Raw genomic sequence first — 16,674 nt, 5'->3', positions numbered from 1 at the left:
CTGTGTTCTATCCATCTCACTTCTGCCCTCAACACTTCCCTCCCACAACAATGATAGGGTTCCCTGTTCCTCACTTTGCACTAAACCAGCCTCCAAACCTAAAGGATTAAGCTGCATTTTCATTAACTTCAACAACTGGAAATATATTCCCCTTACCTCCTTTGTCAGTATTTCACAAGGATCTTTCCTTGCTGGGCACTCTGGTCCACTCCTCCTCTACTCCAAACATCTGCCCACACTCACACAGCACCTACTCATGCAATCACAGAAGATGTAATTCTCCTCACCACCCAAGGTCCAGAGACACCTTCCAAGTGAAGTAGTGATTTACCTGCACTTCATTTAACCTACTGTATTCGCTGTTTAAAATGTGTTCTCGTCGAGATTAGGGAAACAAATGCAAAGTGGATAAATGCTTTATTCTGTCTGCAAAAGTGACCCTAAACTTCCAGTTGCCTTCCAATTCAAGACACTGTGCGGCCACACTAACAGTTCTGTTACAGGTCTACTGCAATGCTTCAGCGAGCCTCAGTGCAAGGTTGAAGAACGACATTTCATTTTCTGCTTTGGGACCCTGCAGCCTATAGGAGTGAACATCAAGTTCAATAACTTTACAGTCTGATTCCATCCGACCATCCATATTTTTTACCCACCTCACACCCAGTCTTGTTATGACATGGGTTACTTTTAGCATAGACGCTTTTGCCCAAAACGTCAATTCTCCTGCTCCTCAGATGCTGCCTGACCTGCTATGCTTTTCCAGCTACACACTCTAGACCCTAATCTCCAGCATCTGCAGTCCTCACTTTCACCTAGCTGCTTTCAGCATAGCCACCCATTCGCTTGCTCTCCTAGGCCCATTATATGGGCTGCTTTCAGCAATTTTGCCACATTTAGCTCTTGAACTGTCCTATCTGTCCATCTTCCTTCCCACCTTGCCTCTCCACTTTGCCCTCCGACCCATCACCCTCACCCCCCATCTGCATCTACCTATCGTCTTCCCAGTTACCTTCCCCTTAGCACCCCCCCCACCTTCCGAATTATCTCTCAGCCTTCTTCCCCCACATTCCTGATGAAGGGCTTATGCCTGAAATGTTGATTCTCCTGCTCTTTGGATGCTGCCTGACCTGCTGTGCTTTTCCAGCACCCTTTTTGACTGATGTCCAGCATCTGCAGTCCTCACTTTCTCCTTAGCTCTTATCATCACTTATTTAGCTTACCTCCTGTCCTGGCTGGCTATCTATAATATCCTTGTTTACATAGCCTTTTCATATCTCTCTCTCGGCTCTGTCTCCACGTGTCTGTTCACCACATACATGCAACACTTTGGCTTCAGCACAAATACCAGCTGCTAGATCCTAGTTGCTAATTGCTCTGATGAAAAGTTACCAGACTGAAAACATTAACTCTGCTTTCTTCCCACAGATGCTGCCAGATCTGCTTTTTTTTGATTCAGATCTCTAGATCCGCAGTTCTTAGTTTTATCTTAATTCAGTTATTTTTCCTTCTGTTCGTTTCCAGAACTATTATCTAGCACAATTGAAAGTTACCCCCCCCCCCCACCAAATCACCTGTGGTACTTTTCATTTATTACCCACTGACGATAATCACTCATGTTCCCAATTAGTCAAACTGCATGCAATAGCCTGAAAGGATAGAATCAAGTTCTTTTTAAGAAAAAAATTAACCTATTTTTCTAATCAACTTGTTCAGAGATGCAATCCTAGAGCAGGTGGGATATGAACCAGGCCACTTGGTCCAAGGTAGGGACTTTACCTCCACGCCACAGGAGGGCCTTACAGTACCCAGTTCTTGGATATAAAGTCGAACATGCATCTTATGTTCTCAATCAATTCTGGTACTGTTCTCTTTTACCCTTAACAGGACCTGTATTTCTAACACCAACAGAAGAGAACGCAGAATCTGAAATGTTATGTGGATTGCAACAATTTCAACAGGAAACCACCCTCTTTACTTCCCATGATATCAAAGAAGCCAGAAAGCTAGGCTGTGCGCATGGCAAGATATCAGCACAATGAAAATAGTCCTTCTGAAGACTATGCTCACAAGAGGTTGTGAGCCATCTGCATCCTAGAAGCCTCTTCCAAGTGGTCAGATTGCAAAGAATGGCTTGGGTTGTAGGAGGCCAATCAGCTCAAGGAAAATGCAGGAGGTTTAGGTCTTCACCTGCTTACTCAGGATCTTCCCTCTATTTTAAGATCAGAATTGGAGATATTCATTAACATCTGTCATGGGGAAAATACTGGAATCAATTATTAAGGATATAGTTGGCTTCTATTTAACAGGTCAGACACTGTTAACTGTGCAGTTAAGAGTCAAGCTCATTGATGAGTTTGGTATCAGCACCTTTGCTATGTTTTCCTTTTTCCTCAGCTGAGGATTTCTCCCCAGCATGGTTGACAGGGCCCTTGACCCAGAGGCATCCCACATACTGCACTTCTGCTCTCGCTCCTCTGGTCTTCACTTTCCAACACAATAGTTTGAATATTCAATGGATGAGCGTCTGCCATTTGTCACATCTAATTAGATTAGATTACTTACAGCGTGGAAACAGGCCCTTCGGCCCAACAAGTCCACACCGACCCTCCGAAGCACAACCCACCCAGACCCATTCCCCTACATTTACCCCTTCACCTAACGCTACGGGCAATTTAGCATGGCCAATTCACCTAACCTGCACATTTTTGGACTGTGGGAGGAAACCGGAGCACCCAGAGGAAACCCACGCAGACATGGGGAGAATGTGCAAACTCCACACAGAGAGCCACCTGAGGCGGGAATTGAACCCGGGTCTCTGGCGCTTTGAGGCAGCAGTGCTAACCACTGTGCCACCGTGCCGCCCACAATGTAATGACACCTTCTTCTTCATCCCTTCAACATTCCAATGGGACAGCTTCGTCTGCAGTACTCTGCTCAAACTCCTCCCACTGCCCTCCAATTACAGCTTCCTATATAAGTGCTGTAAATGTAGCAAATGCTCTTTCACCTGCCCTGTTCTCACTATCTAAGACCTGAAACACTTCTTCCATTTGAAACAGAGCTCTATGTCGCCATGACATAAAATGTGGAGCATTTATTTTGAATTTCATTATCTGTATTTAACACCTGGCATTTTCATGACTTTAATGCATTGCTTTAAAATGGCCACAGCAACACCTGACTACACAGGTTAGCCAACCTTCATGAAACCTATAGCAATGTGCAAAATCATCTAAACTAAAATTAAAATTTTATCAAAGGTCACTAAAACTAGTCCATCCAATCAGTTGTGTAAAGGTCCTCATCTCCTGCACTGATACACCTGTATGATAAGTTTCACATGTTGGAGATGAAAAAGAAATCACGTGCAATGATTAAGTTTGAAATAATGATTTCAGATATCAAAATACACAAACCAACTTGTGTTTTAAGGAACTGCTTTTGATAGAGCAAGGAGATGCATTTTTGACTGTTAAATTGGAATCTGGGAGGGCAGCGGGAGGAGCTTGAACAGAGTATTGCAGAGGAAGCTGTCCCATTGGAATGCTGATAGTATCATCATGTTGGATGTGACAGAAATTGCTATAGCTAGTGTTCTGTTAGCTTCTCAAGAAGGAAAAGTATTCAGTGACAGAATTGATGAAAAAGAAACATCAGAACACTGAAAACTATAGGGACAACTAAAACCTTCTCTGATATTGATTACGTAAGATATCAGTTAAATAATTATGATATCAGGCTAAAACCTTACACCTCAAGGACACCCAATGGATTTTTTTTTTTTACACTAAATACTCCTTTAATCTTCCTTTTGTACAAGACATTATCGCTATTAACTTTGTACTAGTGTACATGAATGCCTGACTTTACATGTTTATTACCTTTCTTATGGTTTTACTTTCAGACAGCATTCATTTGCCATTCATACCTCCTTTAGACACCATCTTTTGTTTATTTTTATATGTTCCAATACCATTCCCTTGGCTTTAGATCATCAAGTCTTTTGACATTTGATCTCTCCCAACTTCTACTCTACCATAAATCTTCCCATTGTTCTGTTTATCATTGTTCCCAATTTCACTTGGCTTAAATCTACTAAATTTCTAATTTTTCCCAGTTTTGGTGAAATGTTTCTCTCTCTCTTTCTCTCTCACTGTACAGATTCTACCGAAAAATGCAGCATTTCCAGCATTTTTAAATTCAAGATTTCCAAAAGTAATTGGATCAGAAGCATTATTTTACAAAAAATATTAGTGTAAGCACAATATTTTCATATACACAGGGTGAGCCCTGCATCTGTGGGTCCAGTTACCCATTGTTGACTGTAACCAAAACATGTTATAGGGAACATTCCGGAACCAGGAGGCTGCAGGGAAGGTACGTTTCCAATTTAAATGAATGGGTTCACTCTTATCCGTAGTTTGAGGCTTCCGTCGTAGGTTCTGGAATGTATACCCTGCGAGTACGGCGGGGGGTGGGGGAAAGAGGGTGGTGAGACGACACTATTACATTAACAGGTGCATTCTCACACTAATGCTGCTCATTAGTTTCCTTGAATAAGCATGGAATTACTCAATGATGATTTCAGAGCCTAAAGCCAACAGAACCAAAAAGGAATGCTTCTTTATCACTCAGGTTGTTAATAAAAGTCTTTAACCTAGGTAATATCAAAAACATCTGAACACTTATTTCACTGTACTTGACATTAGAGGATTTTTGCTGAAAATGTGTTGCTGGAGAAGCGCAGCAGGTCAGGCAGCATCCAGGGAACAGGAGAATCGACGTTTCGGGCATAAGCCGAAAGGGCTTATGCCCGAAACGTCGATTCTCCTGTTCCCTGGATGCTGCCTGACCTGCTGCGCTTCTCCAGCAACACATTTTCAGCTCTGATCTCCAGCATCTGCAGACCTCACTTTCTCCTCATTAGAGGATTTTTGCCACACTGAATTGCTTTAATTGAATATCTTTTAATTGGCCCACATATCACATCATTTAAAATATTTAAAACAACATTATATTTTGCTTTCAGCATATTTAAGGGCAAATTATTTTCATGAGCTTTCCATTTTCCATGACACCATTTATAACTTTGTCCAACCTAACTCGGTTTATTTCCCCTTCAGTCACTCCACCATCACCTGTCCTTCAACTCAAGAACAATATTTAACTAGGTCGTACCATATTCTTTATGACTGATTCTGAACCTACAGATTATTTGGAAAAAGGCAGCATCTCCATGAGGTAGTGAAATCTAGAGAGTAAGACATGATTATTTTCTCTGATGCTGTTCTGCCTCAGTTTTAAAATGTTATGCATGTCCATCAAACACAATGCATCTCGACGGCCAAATTGTCATTCTTCATTCACGCCAATGCTGCTGCAATTCAAGTACAGCTCAGGAGTGCCTCCGAAACCTTTTCTTTCTCCTGAAATTGGAGAGATGCTTTCCAGCCATCTGGACACTGTCCAATCCATCAAAGTTGCTATTGCACAAGTTTTGCCTGAGTACTTGTGGGGCTGGCATCAAGAAGGATGCTTACATTTGTTCAAACGTCCACCCATTGAAAATGAAGGAAATGATGGAGGCACAACTGACGGAATTTCTTACGCGTCTTTGATAAACATTACAGGTCTGACTGCAGTGCAGGAGAGTGGTGACATCAACTGATCTGTACACTTGAACTTTTAATTTATTTTCAAATATTCACTGCCATTGTTAGAAGAAGGCTGGAGCAGCTGCTCTGCTTTTGGATTATCTTGCCTATGGTAGCCATATGAGAGAGATTGCTACCAAGGTATAGGAAATGTTCAGCATATTCAAGAGGCCTTCCTTCAAAATATGTGAGGTACAAAAATGGCTGACCAGTAACTCTGCTCCAAACTCCTGATTTTTTTGTTCCTAATCATCTTGACATATTAAAGAAGGATGACAATTTCCATCATCAGGGTGCTGATCCGCCTTCTTGCTCTGGTCATATCTGGTCTTCACTGGTATTACAGAGACCAATTTCCTTGCTAGTTTAAAACTCATGTTGAAGAGATTTCAACTAAATAGTAGGAGAGAGGGTTCATGTAAGATAGATTCTCAAAAGATAAAGAGATACAACAAGGCAACATTGCAGGATAGCAAGATCAACGAGTGACAAGACAACACAAAAAGTACATCAGTGCACATCAGCAATTATGGTCAGAGGAGGAAAATTACTTTAAACAGTGGGTGAGGAGTGTTCAGATGAAGGAAGATTTAGAAATCTAAAGATAAGATTTAAGGCAACAGGCAAGTATACAGATGTCAGTAAAAAGAAGCTAAGTAGGGCAGGAAAGGAACAGTGAATTTAAAAATCATAGTGTCGAAAAAATGATCCAAGCAAAGAACAATAATAAAATAAAAGATGAATTCATTTTATCAGAATGCGTGGAAAATTCATAAGCAGCCAAATGAGCCAGTGGCACAAATAGAGAGAAATAATTGAAATGCAATCAGCATTATAGTTATGGAGGGTGGTGAATACATGTTATTTCAAAGAGACTGGCATACTGTAAAATGCGAAAGGTAGCCCTAATAAGAAGAATGGCATAACAACATTAAGGAGAAAAGATTGTGGCCCAGAAAACCAGAAGAAGAATCAGCCTGGGTTTCCTATGTCTGACCTGAGGCTAAAAAGCCTTTATGAGGTTCGAAAACAAAGTTGAGGGCTCTCAGGAAAACAACTTTCCAAGAACTGTGCCATGACCTCTGCGAGATCAGTTGTGTCAGTGGGACACTAGCACTAGCCCTTATATATTATTCATGAGGACTCTGCAGGGTCAACAAGGCTGAGTATGCTCTGGTTATTTTCACTGCCTTAGTCAGCGTCAGGTGGTCCATCCAGTTTCATTCCTTTTCAGGGCATTCTATTGACGGATACAACTGAATGGTTTGCTAGTTCATTTCAGAGGGCAATTAAGAGTCAAACAATTTGCTATGGGCGGAAAGGCACATGCAGGCCTGACCAGATAAGGATGGCAATTTATCCTTAAGGATATTATTGAAACAGTTTTCTTTTTAGGATAATTCACAATGGTTTCATCGTGATCATTAATTTAAATTCATCTATCGTGGTGGGATTTGAACCTGGATCCCCAGAATATTCCAGGTCTCTGAATTACTAATTGAACAACACCACGCTTTCACCTGCCTTGACAAAATATTAAACGGGGCTATAATATTGAGATCTAGGTGCAGAGGGACATGGGTGCATATGTGCAAAGACCACTGAAGATGACAGGACAGGTGGAGACAGCAGTTAATAAAGAATACAATACTTAGGTTTAAATGATGCATAGAGTAGAAAAGCAAGGAGGTAATGGTGAACTTTTACAAGACACTTGTTCAGCTTCAGCAGGCGCACTGTACAATTCTGGGTGCTAAACAGAGAGGAGGTGAAGACACTGGAAAGGGTTCAGAAGAGATTTTTAAAAATGGCACTGGGATGAGAGGATAGACCAGACAGTCTGGGTCTTTTCTCCTTGTAAAGAAGGCAGAGGATATCTGATAGCTGATTTTGATATGATGAGGTGCGTATTGAGCAGATAGAAATAAACTACTCCTGCGTTCGTAAAAGGATTGAGAATGCAAGGGCACATATTTAAAGTGATTTTCAAACATAGCAAACAGTTTGGATCTGGATTGCATTGCTTGGAAGTGTGATGTAGAGAGAGTCAACTGAGACATTCAAAGGACTGAGAGATGAGATTTTGACTATAAACAACATGCAAGGATACTGGGGAAAAAAAATCAAGTGAATGACTCCAAGTCATAACGCATGTTTGAGTGCCAGAGCAGCTATGATGGGCTGAATGTCCTCCTCTGGCACAATTATGTGATCTATGGATTATTAACGAGGCTAAGGATGATATTAGATAAAAAGGTTTATAACATTAAAAAAAGTTGTAGCAAGTCTGAGAATTAAGTATACTTTAGCATCAGTAAAGGGTCATCACCAAGTTGACAGGAAAAGCTAAATAGAATGAGTTAATTAAACAGGAATATAAATTTAGATTTAGGATCTTTTGCAAGTATATAAAAATTAAGAGTTACTGAAATAAATTTGTATTTTGAGAGCAGAAACAGGAGAAATCATCACAAGGAATGAGGGAAAAGCTGAACCAGTCTGCGTCTGGTTTCACAGAAGAAGTAAGTTGCATCCCAGAAATATGGGATATCTTAGGAACTAATTAGAGTGAAGAAAATTAAGGCAATTAATATCAACAGAAAAAAAAAGAGGAGAACTCCAATGGACTGAAATCCAACAAATCACAGGATTCAATTGCCTTTCTATTCTTGGATTCTAAAGGCGACACCTGTTTACATAGTAATTGTGCTAGTTATGATTTGACAAAAAAAAACCCTAAGTTCAACAATTGTCCCAGTAGACAATAAATTAGCAAATGTAACAACGTTATTCAAAATAGATATAGGGAGAAAACAAGGCACTTCAGGCAGGTTTGCCTGATATCAGTAAATGCAAAAGGTGCTGTATTTTGTTCTTGATGCTGAGAAAAGACATTTATTCAAAGCTTTCCATCTTGCACTCATTATTAGTACAATATGCAAGAATATATTAAAGAGAAAACTAACACTTACACTGCATGAAACAACAATGCTAATGTTTGGCAAATGGACTCCACCTTTGCAAACATAATGCAAACATATACACTGTGCTTGTTTTAACTCAACAAAATACATGACAGCCATTTGCAGATCAGTTTCTCAGGACAATGCCCTGACAAATCAGAGTCAACTTGATTGGTTTAAAAGCTAAACACCGCCTGGGAGCTCACTATCAGTTGTCATTAATAAATGAATAATAATTAATGACAATCAGCACTCTACTCTCATATTATGTAATATTAATCATAAGCTATTATTAAATAAGAATGAACTATGCACTTAGAAAAACATAGGATGATTTAAAGAACATTGGTTTCACAAAAGTGAATTCTTGTTGACAAATGTATTAGTTTCTGAGGTTGATAAAGAGGAACTAGTAGACCATTGTACTTGGATTTCCAAAAGGTTTTTGATAAAGTTCCACACAAAAGGCATACAGGATGAGGGTTTCTAGAATTGGAGGTGATGTATTAGTATGAACAGTTGAATAAACAGGAAACAGACAGCAAGGATAAATGTGGCACATTGGGAGGCTGTAACTAGTAGTATGTCATAAGGGTCACAGTTGGGACTTCAACTATTTAAAATAATTTAGCTCTTTACAGATTAAAAAAAGTACACTTTGTATATTAGCTTTCCACTTATTTATAAAAAGGTAGAAATTACTTTACTGGCAATAAATCTGCGTTATGGAGGGGAAACCTCACTTTGTTCCACCAGCAAAGATCTCTGTGAAGGTTTTTGTTGGCCTCAAATGGCAAATATAAGCTTTTAATTTGATCCATTAGCTCAAGAAAAATATGCAGAATTGGGTAAAATTAAACCTTTTGTCATCTGAAAATTGCAAGGTTAAACATCCAATCCTCTGAGGAAGGAGGGGTCTGAGAACCATAGGTGACACTATAAGAATTACTGTTCCAATTGCTTCAGTGCCTAATGCATAAGAATGGTAATAGGCCAGCACTAGACTTCCCTTTGTGTTGATACAGAATGTCATATTTCTTGCTCAAAGATATATTTGGTTGACTTGATCATATAAAGTTCTGTCTTCTGTGCCTCATAAGGAAAACTGTAATAGTGCTAAATTTGAAACCAAAACTCCAGAATTTACCAGAACCAGGGGCATAAATGTATACAATATTTGGAGGGGGACAACGTGGTATTCATATATTTTTCCCAGGTGTTGATGCAACTCATCATCTTTATGGTCCTTGCTCAACAATGTTCCGAATATCCTGCAGTTTCTTTTGAAATTCCTTAGTAACTAGTTCTTGGTTATCATTTCATTGATAAGACTTCCCAAAAATCAGTTTTGGAAGATACCAATGATCCGATGTTCTCTATCTCCAGTCTTCCTGCCTGTCCCCATAGACAAAACACATTTCTCTTCGGCACTTCAAGCATAATAGCTCAACTTGACTGATCGGAATAACAGCCATCATAGCAAGAAACTTAGTTAAACTGCACACTTGAACATTCTGGCGAATGAAACAGCAGATTAAATAGCTCAAACACAAACTTTGTGTTTGCATGTCACAGGATATTCAGAATTCAACATGACCCCTCAAATCTGGATTGGCAAAAGTGCCCACTAAAACGTTAAGCTACTAACTCAGAATCTAACGACTGCAATTGCACAAGACACCTTAAATTCAATGACAATTGCAGAGTATTAACAAACCATGTTTACAGAAAACTATTGTTTAAACTGTGTTATGTTGTCCAATAGAAATTTCTGACTAGCCACAGGAGTGATCAAGATAACACTGTTTTAATGATAAGCACTAAGTTTAGTTGGAAGAATCTCTTTAAGAAATACTTTACAGATGAAGGATCACTATCTCTTGGGGTAATAAAGGATGCGTGGTAAATGCTATATTTGTTACCAACACTCATGTTCCAAGGATGAATGCAAAAAAGGAAATGTATTTCACGTGCACATTTACTCATCTATTATTCTTCAGGAACCCAAGTACAGCACTAACCATAGTTAAACAAAAACTCACACTTATATTTGTCTTATTGGTTCTTAAAAATACAAAAGTACATATACGATGTTATAAGCATTGAAATCATATCACCAATAATGGTGTCTATTACACTTTTTATTTATGATTTGGAATCACAACATCTAGATTTGCAATTAGCCAAATGTGATAGGTGGTCAACATATTGGACAATGTGATCTAAAACTGCCTTATGAAATGAAATCATCTGAACAAAAATGTATTCATGTCATTACTGCATGAAAGCATGTTGTTACAAAATCCCTGTGAATACTCAAGTCTCTGTTCACAAGTTTTGTTCTGTATTTTCTTCTCTTGATACTTCCAACTAACATAGATTAGCTTTATCTGCTGCATTAAGTACCTCGATTTACAAAGTTTGTTTTACAGTACCAAATTCAATTTTCTGCACATTGCAGCTTATCTGTACAAATTACTTACAGCCAAGTTGCAGAAAACATTCTGCCAGTTATGTTTTGTAAACAGGAGTAGAAATAGAACCAGTAGTTTGCAGAGAATTTACTTAAATTCTACGTATGTTCTCCTACCATGGAGGTGGGGTTGTGAAAAATTGTTTTGGTAGAAGTGGTAGTGCCGCTGTTACTGCTGGGTGGATTAATCCGCTTCTCTTTCTGGCGTCTGTTACAGAACCAGACTCGGATCACCTCCTTCTCCATCTGCAGCTGATCGGCAATCATCATGATCTCCTCCGAGGTAGGCTTTTGGTTCTGCATGAATTAAATATATATGTTTTGTTTACAACAGCTAAGTACAGATCTCTTTACTATATTCAGCATTCTTTTTTTCATTCACTCATGGGATGTGGGCGTTGATAGCTGAGCCAACATTTGTTGCCCATCCCTTGTTCCCCTTGTTCCAATGCAGTCCATGTGCTGCAGGCAAACCTACATTTTCGTGAAAAAAAGGAATTCCAGGAGTTTGACCAACTGCACTGAAGGAATGGTGATATATTTCCAAGTCACGATGGTGAGTGGCTTGTAGGGGAACTTGCAGGTGATAGTATTCTCATTTATTTATTACTTTTGTTCCTTGTGATCAAAGTGGTTATGGGTTTGGAAGGTGCTGTTTAAGGTTTTTTGGGGAATTTCAGCAGCATATCTTGCATTTCATCCACAATGCAGCAATTGAGCATTAGTGGTGGAGGGAGTGAACATTTACATTTATGGATGCGGTGCCAACCCAAGTACGCTGTTTTGTCCTGAATGATGTCAAGCTTTGAGTGACGTTCGAGCTGCACTCATCCAGGCAAATGGGAAGCATTCCATCACACTCCTGACTTATGCCTTGTAGATGGTGGCTAACCTTTGGGAAACAACTACCTCTTGAAAAATGATCAGAATTTGTTAACTACATTCTTATAATTATAACAAACTAAATATATTAATAGATACTCTATGACATTAGTCATTCAGGGTTTTCTCAACTGAGCACAGTTATGATGTTTTGTTACTAACAAAGTCTCTCTCTTTTAATTCAGTGTTTCAACTCCACAAATTCAAATGATGAAAGCTGTTTGTAAATTGTTCATGCCAATTAGAAGTCACATACAAATACACATATGAACAGGAGTAGACCATTCAGTCCCTGGATCCAACTCTGTCATTCAATAAGATTGTGGATGATCTGTTTGCATTTCAAATCCCACCTTTGCAACTACATCTGGTAATCTGAGATTTCCAGCTAAACAAGAATTTATTTACCACTGCCTTAATGACTCCACCTTCACTGCTTCTGAGGCAGAGAGTTTCGAGGTCGCAAAACCCTCTCGCCTCTACTGAAAAGGGTGATCTCTAATTTTAAACAGTGCCTCACTTACAAAAGGAAGGATTCCTTTCCACGTCCACCTTGTCAAGACCACTCAGGATCTTATTGTACTTCATCAACTCCTTTAAAACCTAGCCTATTAAAAGTATAAGACAACCCATTCACTGCAGGCATCAATCATGTAAGCCTGTGACCCACCTCCAAATCATTAACCATATGTGTATATTGTTATATATGGTTTTTAAATAAATATTATATCCACAAAATAAAACAGACTAGAGGCTAATCAGATAATATGAAAATAAAAATGCAATTAAGTAATGTTTTTGCTATGTAATGAAAGCAGCAAGATATCCAAAAACAAATTTATCAAAGGAAAATCTCATTACAATACACCTTTTGAAAAAAACAGGTTAACTGCTATATAGCAGTTGAGCCATAAGTGGTTGTATTAGTTTAAGAGTAACAGAAATCTTTCAGACACTGAAATCCATGGTTTCTGGTCAAAGGAAGATTTCAACAGAAGACTGAGCTGGATAGTAATGGTTGGTTCTATAAGTGAAGAAGAACCATGTTAAAACTTAACAGGTTTAATTTGACCTGTTTCACGTGAATGGCTCCAGGGGTTAGGGATTTTAGTCAGGCGAATAGATTGGAGAAGCTGGGGCTGTTCTTGTTAGAAACAGAAGATTAAAAGGAGATATAATAGAGATATACAGAATCACAAGGGGTGCAGATAGAGAAAAACTGTTTCCATTGGCAGAAGAATCAAGAACAAAGGGACATGAACCTAAAAGGGATATGATAGGAAAACATGATGCAACAAGGGATTATATTCTGGAGTGCCCTGCTTGAAAGGGTGGTGGAGGTAGGTTCAATTGTAGACTTCAAAAGACAGCTTGGATGAACACCTGAAGATGTCAAGGTTGATATTATTAGCTGGAAATAGCATTTAGAAATAGGGCATAAAAACATAAGAACTAGGAGGCGGCGGCGGCAGGAATTCAGTCCCTTGCGATCATGGCTGATCTCATCTCAGCCTCAACTCCATTTTCCTGTGCACTCTCCAGAACCCTTCAACCCATTAGTCATTAAACATCTCTCTACTGCCTCCTTAAATTTACTTAATATCCGCCACCTATCACACGCTGGGGTAGTGAAATCTACAGATTCACGACTCTGAGAAGAGTAATTTCTCATCTCTGTTTCAAATCTGCTACCCCTTATCCTAAAACTATGACCTTTCATTTTAGATTGCCCCTCAAGTGGAAACATCCTCTTTAGCATTTTATATACATTAAATAGATAATCATATCATTAGCTAGGGATCAACAATGGGATAATGCTAGATAATGCATATCATCCTCACTTTAAATGGAGAGATCTTGCTGCCAAATCTGGAGAACAAAATTAATTGTTTTATTTATATACCAAGTTGAAGACTTGTGGTTAACCCAAGTCAAACTAATTCCAAATTATAGTTAAGTATATCACAAAATGCTGACTGTGTATTACCATGCATCTCATTGCTGGTTACTGACCTCCAGGAAACTCTTTTCTAAGGCCACTCGAACATTGGTCTCTATGCTGGTGCGTTTCTTTCTCCTGCGGCTCAGCCCTTCGATTCCCAGACCTGGAGAAGCCAAGGAGCTGGGATTTGACAGTGCAGAGTCTACTGACAAATTTTCTGTTTAAAGCAAAAACAAAATCGAAAGAAAATTAACAGGAAAATAATGTCAGCTGACTGGTTTTATTTCCTTAAATTTTTGCTGTCCAATAGAAAATATAATGCTTAAATATTCAGATTTAGTGTTGATATTCACAGCCTTTCACATAATCAATCTGCCAGACATAGGTATCCTTAAATAACTTCAGGATTGCTGCAATTGTCCACTAGAGTTCAACTCCCTTACAAGCCAATTAAAAATATTGTTCATCGAGGCTTATTGCATAGGCAACCTACTTGAGCAAGCTAGGGTACAAGGCCTATGGTCAGCATTTGATTCATGCAGAGTTAATGTTGTGTGCTGATGTGAGGAGTCCTGCATGTAACAAAGTAGTCTACCATCTTTGGTATATTGCAATTTACAATTTTGAAGCACACAGTAACACAAATGTTTTAAAATAAATTTGATTCAATGTCTACTATGTGTAAAAGAGATATTGCAGCTTTCGTCTGACAAAGTTGTCTGGGTTTTCATTAATAGGCTTTCCTCTATTGAAGGACAGTAATGCAGCCAATCTTAACATAGTTTTGTTAAGTATTTATTCACAGTAAAAGACAAAATAAAATCTAAAATTGTGGAGAACCAAAGATCTAATTAGAGAGAATAGTTTTGGAGAAATTAATGGGACTAAAAGCCAATAGCTCAACCTGGACTTGATTTTTATATCCTGGAACTTCAAAAGAGATAGCTTCAGAGATAGCTGTTATGTTGTGAGCTTCCGGAATTCTAGAACTGTCCCTACGAATGAGGGTAACACTTTTTTTAAGAACAAAAATGGAGGAAACAGGGTACTAAATACCAGTTAGTTTGACATCAATAGCAGGGGAAGTTCTGGGAAATTGTGGATATTAATTTATTAAGGGCAACAGAAAAATCAAAAATGGTTAGACAAAACCAACATGCTCCAATGAAGTGGCAATCACATTTGTCAAACCTATTAAAGCTTTCTAAGAGTTTAACTATCAGGCTGAATAGCTGCTTTTTTTTTAAAAAGAGCTCCATTGGTGATAATGCTCAAAACAGCCATGTCAATATATTAGGTAACATCGTGGAAATTGCCAGATATAAAAAGTAGAGGTAAAAACAATGACTGCAGATGCTGGAAACCAGATTCTGGATTAGTGGTGCTGGAAGAGCACAGCAGTTCAGGCAGCATCCAAGGAGCAGCGAAATCGACATTTCGGGCAAAAGCCCTTCATCAGGATTAAAGGCAGTGAGCCTGAAGTGTGGAGAGATAAGCTCGAGGAGGGTGGGGGTGGGGAGAAAGTAGCATAGAGTACAATGGGTGAGTGGGGAGGGGATGAAGGTGATAGGTCAGGGAGGAGAGGGTGGAGTGGATAGGTGGAAAAGGAGATAGGCAGGTAGGACAAGTCCGGACAAGTCATGGGGACAGTGCTGAGCTGGAAGTTTGGAACTAGGATGAGGTGGGGGAAGGCGAAATGAGGAAACTGTTGAAGTCCACATTGATGCCCTGGGGCTGAAGTGTTCCGAGGCGAAAGATGAGGCGTTCTTCCTCCAGGCGTCTGGTGGTGAGGGAGCGGCGGTGAAGGAGGCCCAGGACCTCCATGTCCTCGGCAGAGTGGGAGGAGGAGTTGAAATGTTGGGCCACAGGGCAGTGTGGTTGATTGGTGCGGGTGTCCCGGAGATGTTCCCTAAAGCGCTCTGCTAGGAGGCGCCCAGTCTCCCCAATGTAGAGGAGACCGCATCGGGAGCAACGGATACAATAAGTGATATTAGTGGATGTGCAAGTAAAACTTTGATGGATGTGGAAGGCTCCTTTGTAGGGCCTTGGATAGAGGTGGGGGCAGAGGTGTGGGCGCAGGTTTTACAGTTCCTGCGGTGGCAGGGGAAAGTGCCAGGATGGGAGGGTGGGTTGTAGGGGGGGGACGTGGACCTGACCAGGTAGTCACGGAGGGAACGGTCTTTGCGGAAGGCGGAAAGGGGTGGGGAGGGAAATATATCCCTGGTGGTGGGGTCTGTTTGGAGGTGGCGGAAATGTCGGTGAATGATTTGGTTTATGCGAAGGTTGGTAGGGTGGAAGGTGAGCACCATGGGCATTCTGTCCTTGTTACGGTTGGAGGGGTGCGGTCTGAGGGCGGAGGTGGGGATGTGGACGAGATGCGTTGGAGGGCATCTTTAACCACGTGGGAAGGGAAATTGCGGGCTCTAAAGAAGGAGGCCATCTGGTGTGTTCGGTGGTGGAACTGGTCCTCCTGGGAGCAGACACGGCGGAGGTGGAGGAATTGGGAATACGGGGTGGCATTTTTGCAAGAGATAGGGTGGGAAGAGGTGTAATCCAGGTAGCTGTAGGAGTCGGTGGATTTGTAAAATAATGTCAGTGTCAAGTCGGTCGTCATTAATGGAGATGGAGAGGTCCAGGAAGGGGAGGGAGGTGTCAGAGATGGTCCAGGTAAATTTAAGGTCAGGGTGGAATGTGTTGGTGAAGTTGATGAATTGCTCAACCTCCTCACGGGAGCACGAGCTGGCGCCAATGCAGTCATCA

At 40.2% G+C, this 16,674-nt stretch overlaps 1 protein-coding gene across 6 annotated transcripts in view; it reads right to left on the bottom strand.

The window, feature by feature from the left end:
• Nucleotides 1–16,674, bottom strand: part of pou2f1a (POU class 2 homeobox 1a) — a 202,138-nt gene that overhangs the window by 44,629 nt on the left and 140,835 nt on the right. For all 6 annotated transcript variants that reach the window (XM_087992721.1, XM_087992723.1, XM_087992726.1 and 3 more), the window contains 2 exons: nucleotides 13,986–14,131; nucleotides 11,208–11,387 (listed from right to left, as the gene is read on the bottom strand). In XM_087992721.1, the coding sequence (XP_087848847.1) occupies nucleotides 11,208–11,387; nucleotides 13,986–14,131 (326 nt within the window). The remainder of the gene's footprint in view (nucleotides 1–11,207; nucleotides 11,388–13,985; nucleotides 14,132–16,674) is intronic.

This window comes from Chiloscyllium plagiosum, unplaced genomic scaffold (genome assembly GCF_037043375.1).
Source record: "Chiloscyllium plagiosum isolate Xiang-an unplaced genomic scaffold, Cpla_swu_hap1 HiC_scaffold_12, whole genome shotgun sequence".
NCBI lineage: Eukaryota > Metazoa > Chordata > Chondrichthyes > Orectolobiformes > Hemiscylliidae > Chiloscyllium > Chiloscyllium plagiosum.
Note: the sequence above shows the minus strand (reverse complement) of the source record. Positions and strands in the feature narration are given on the sequence as shown.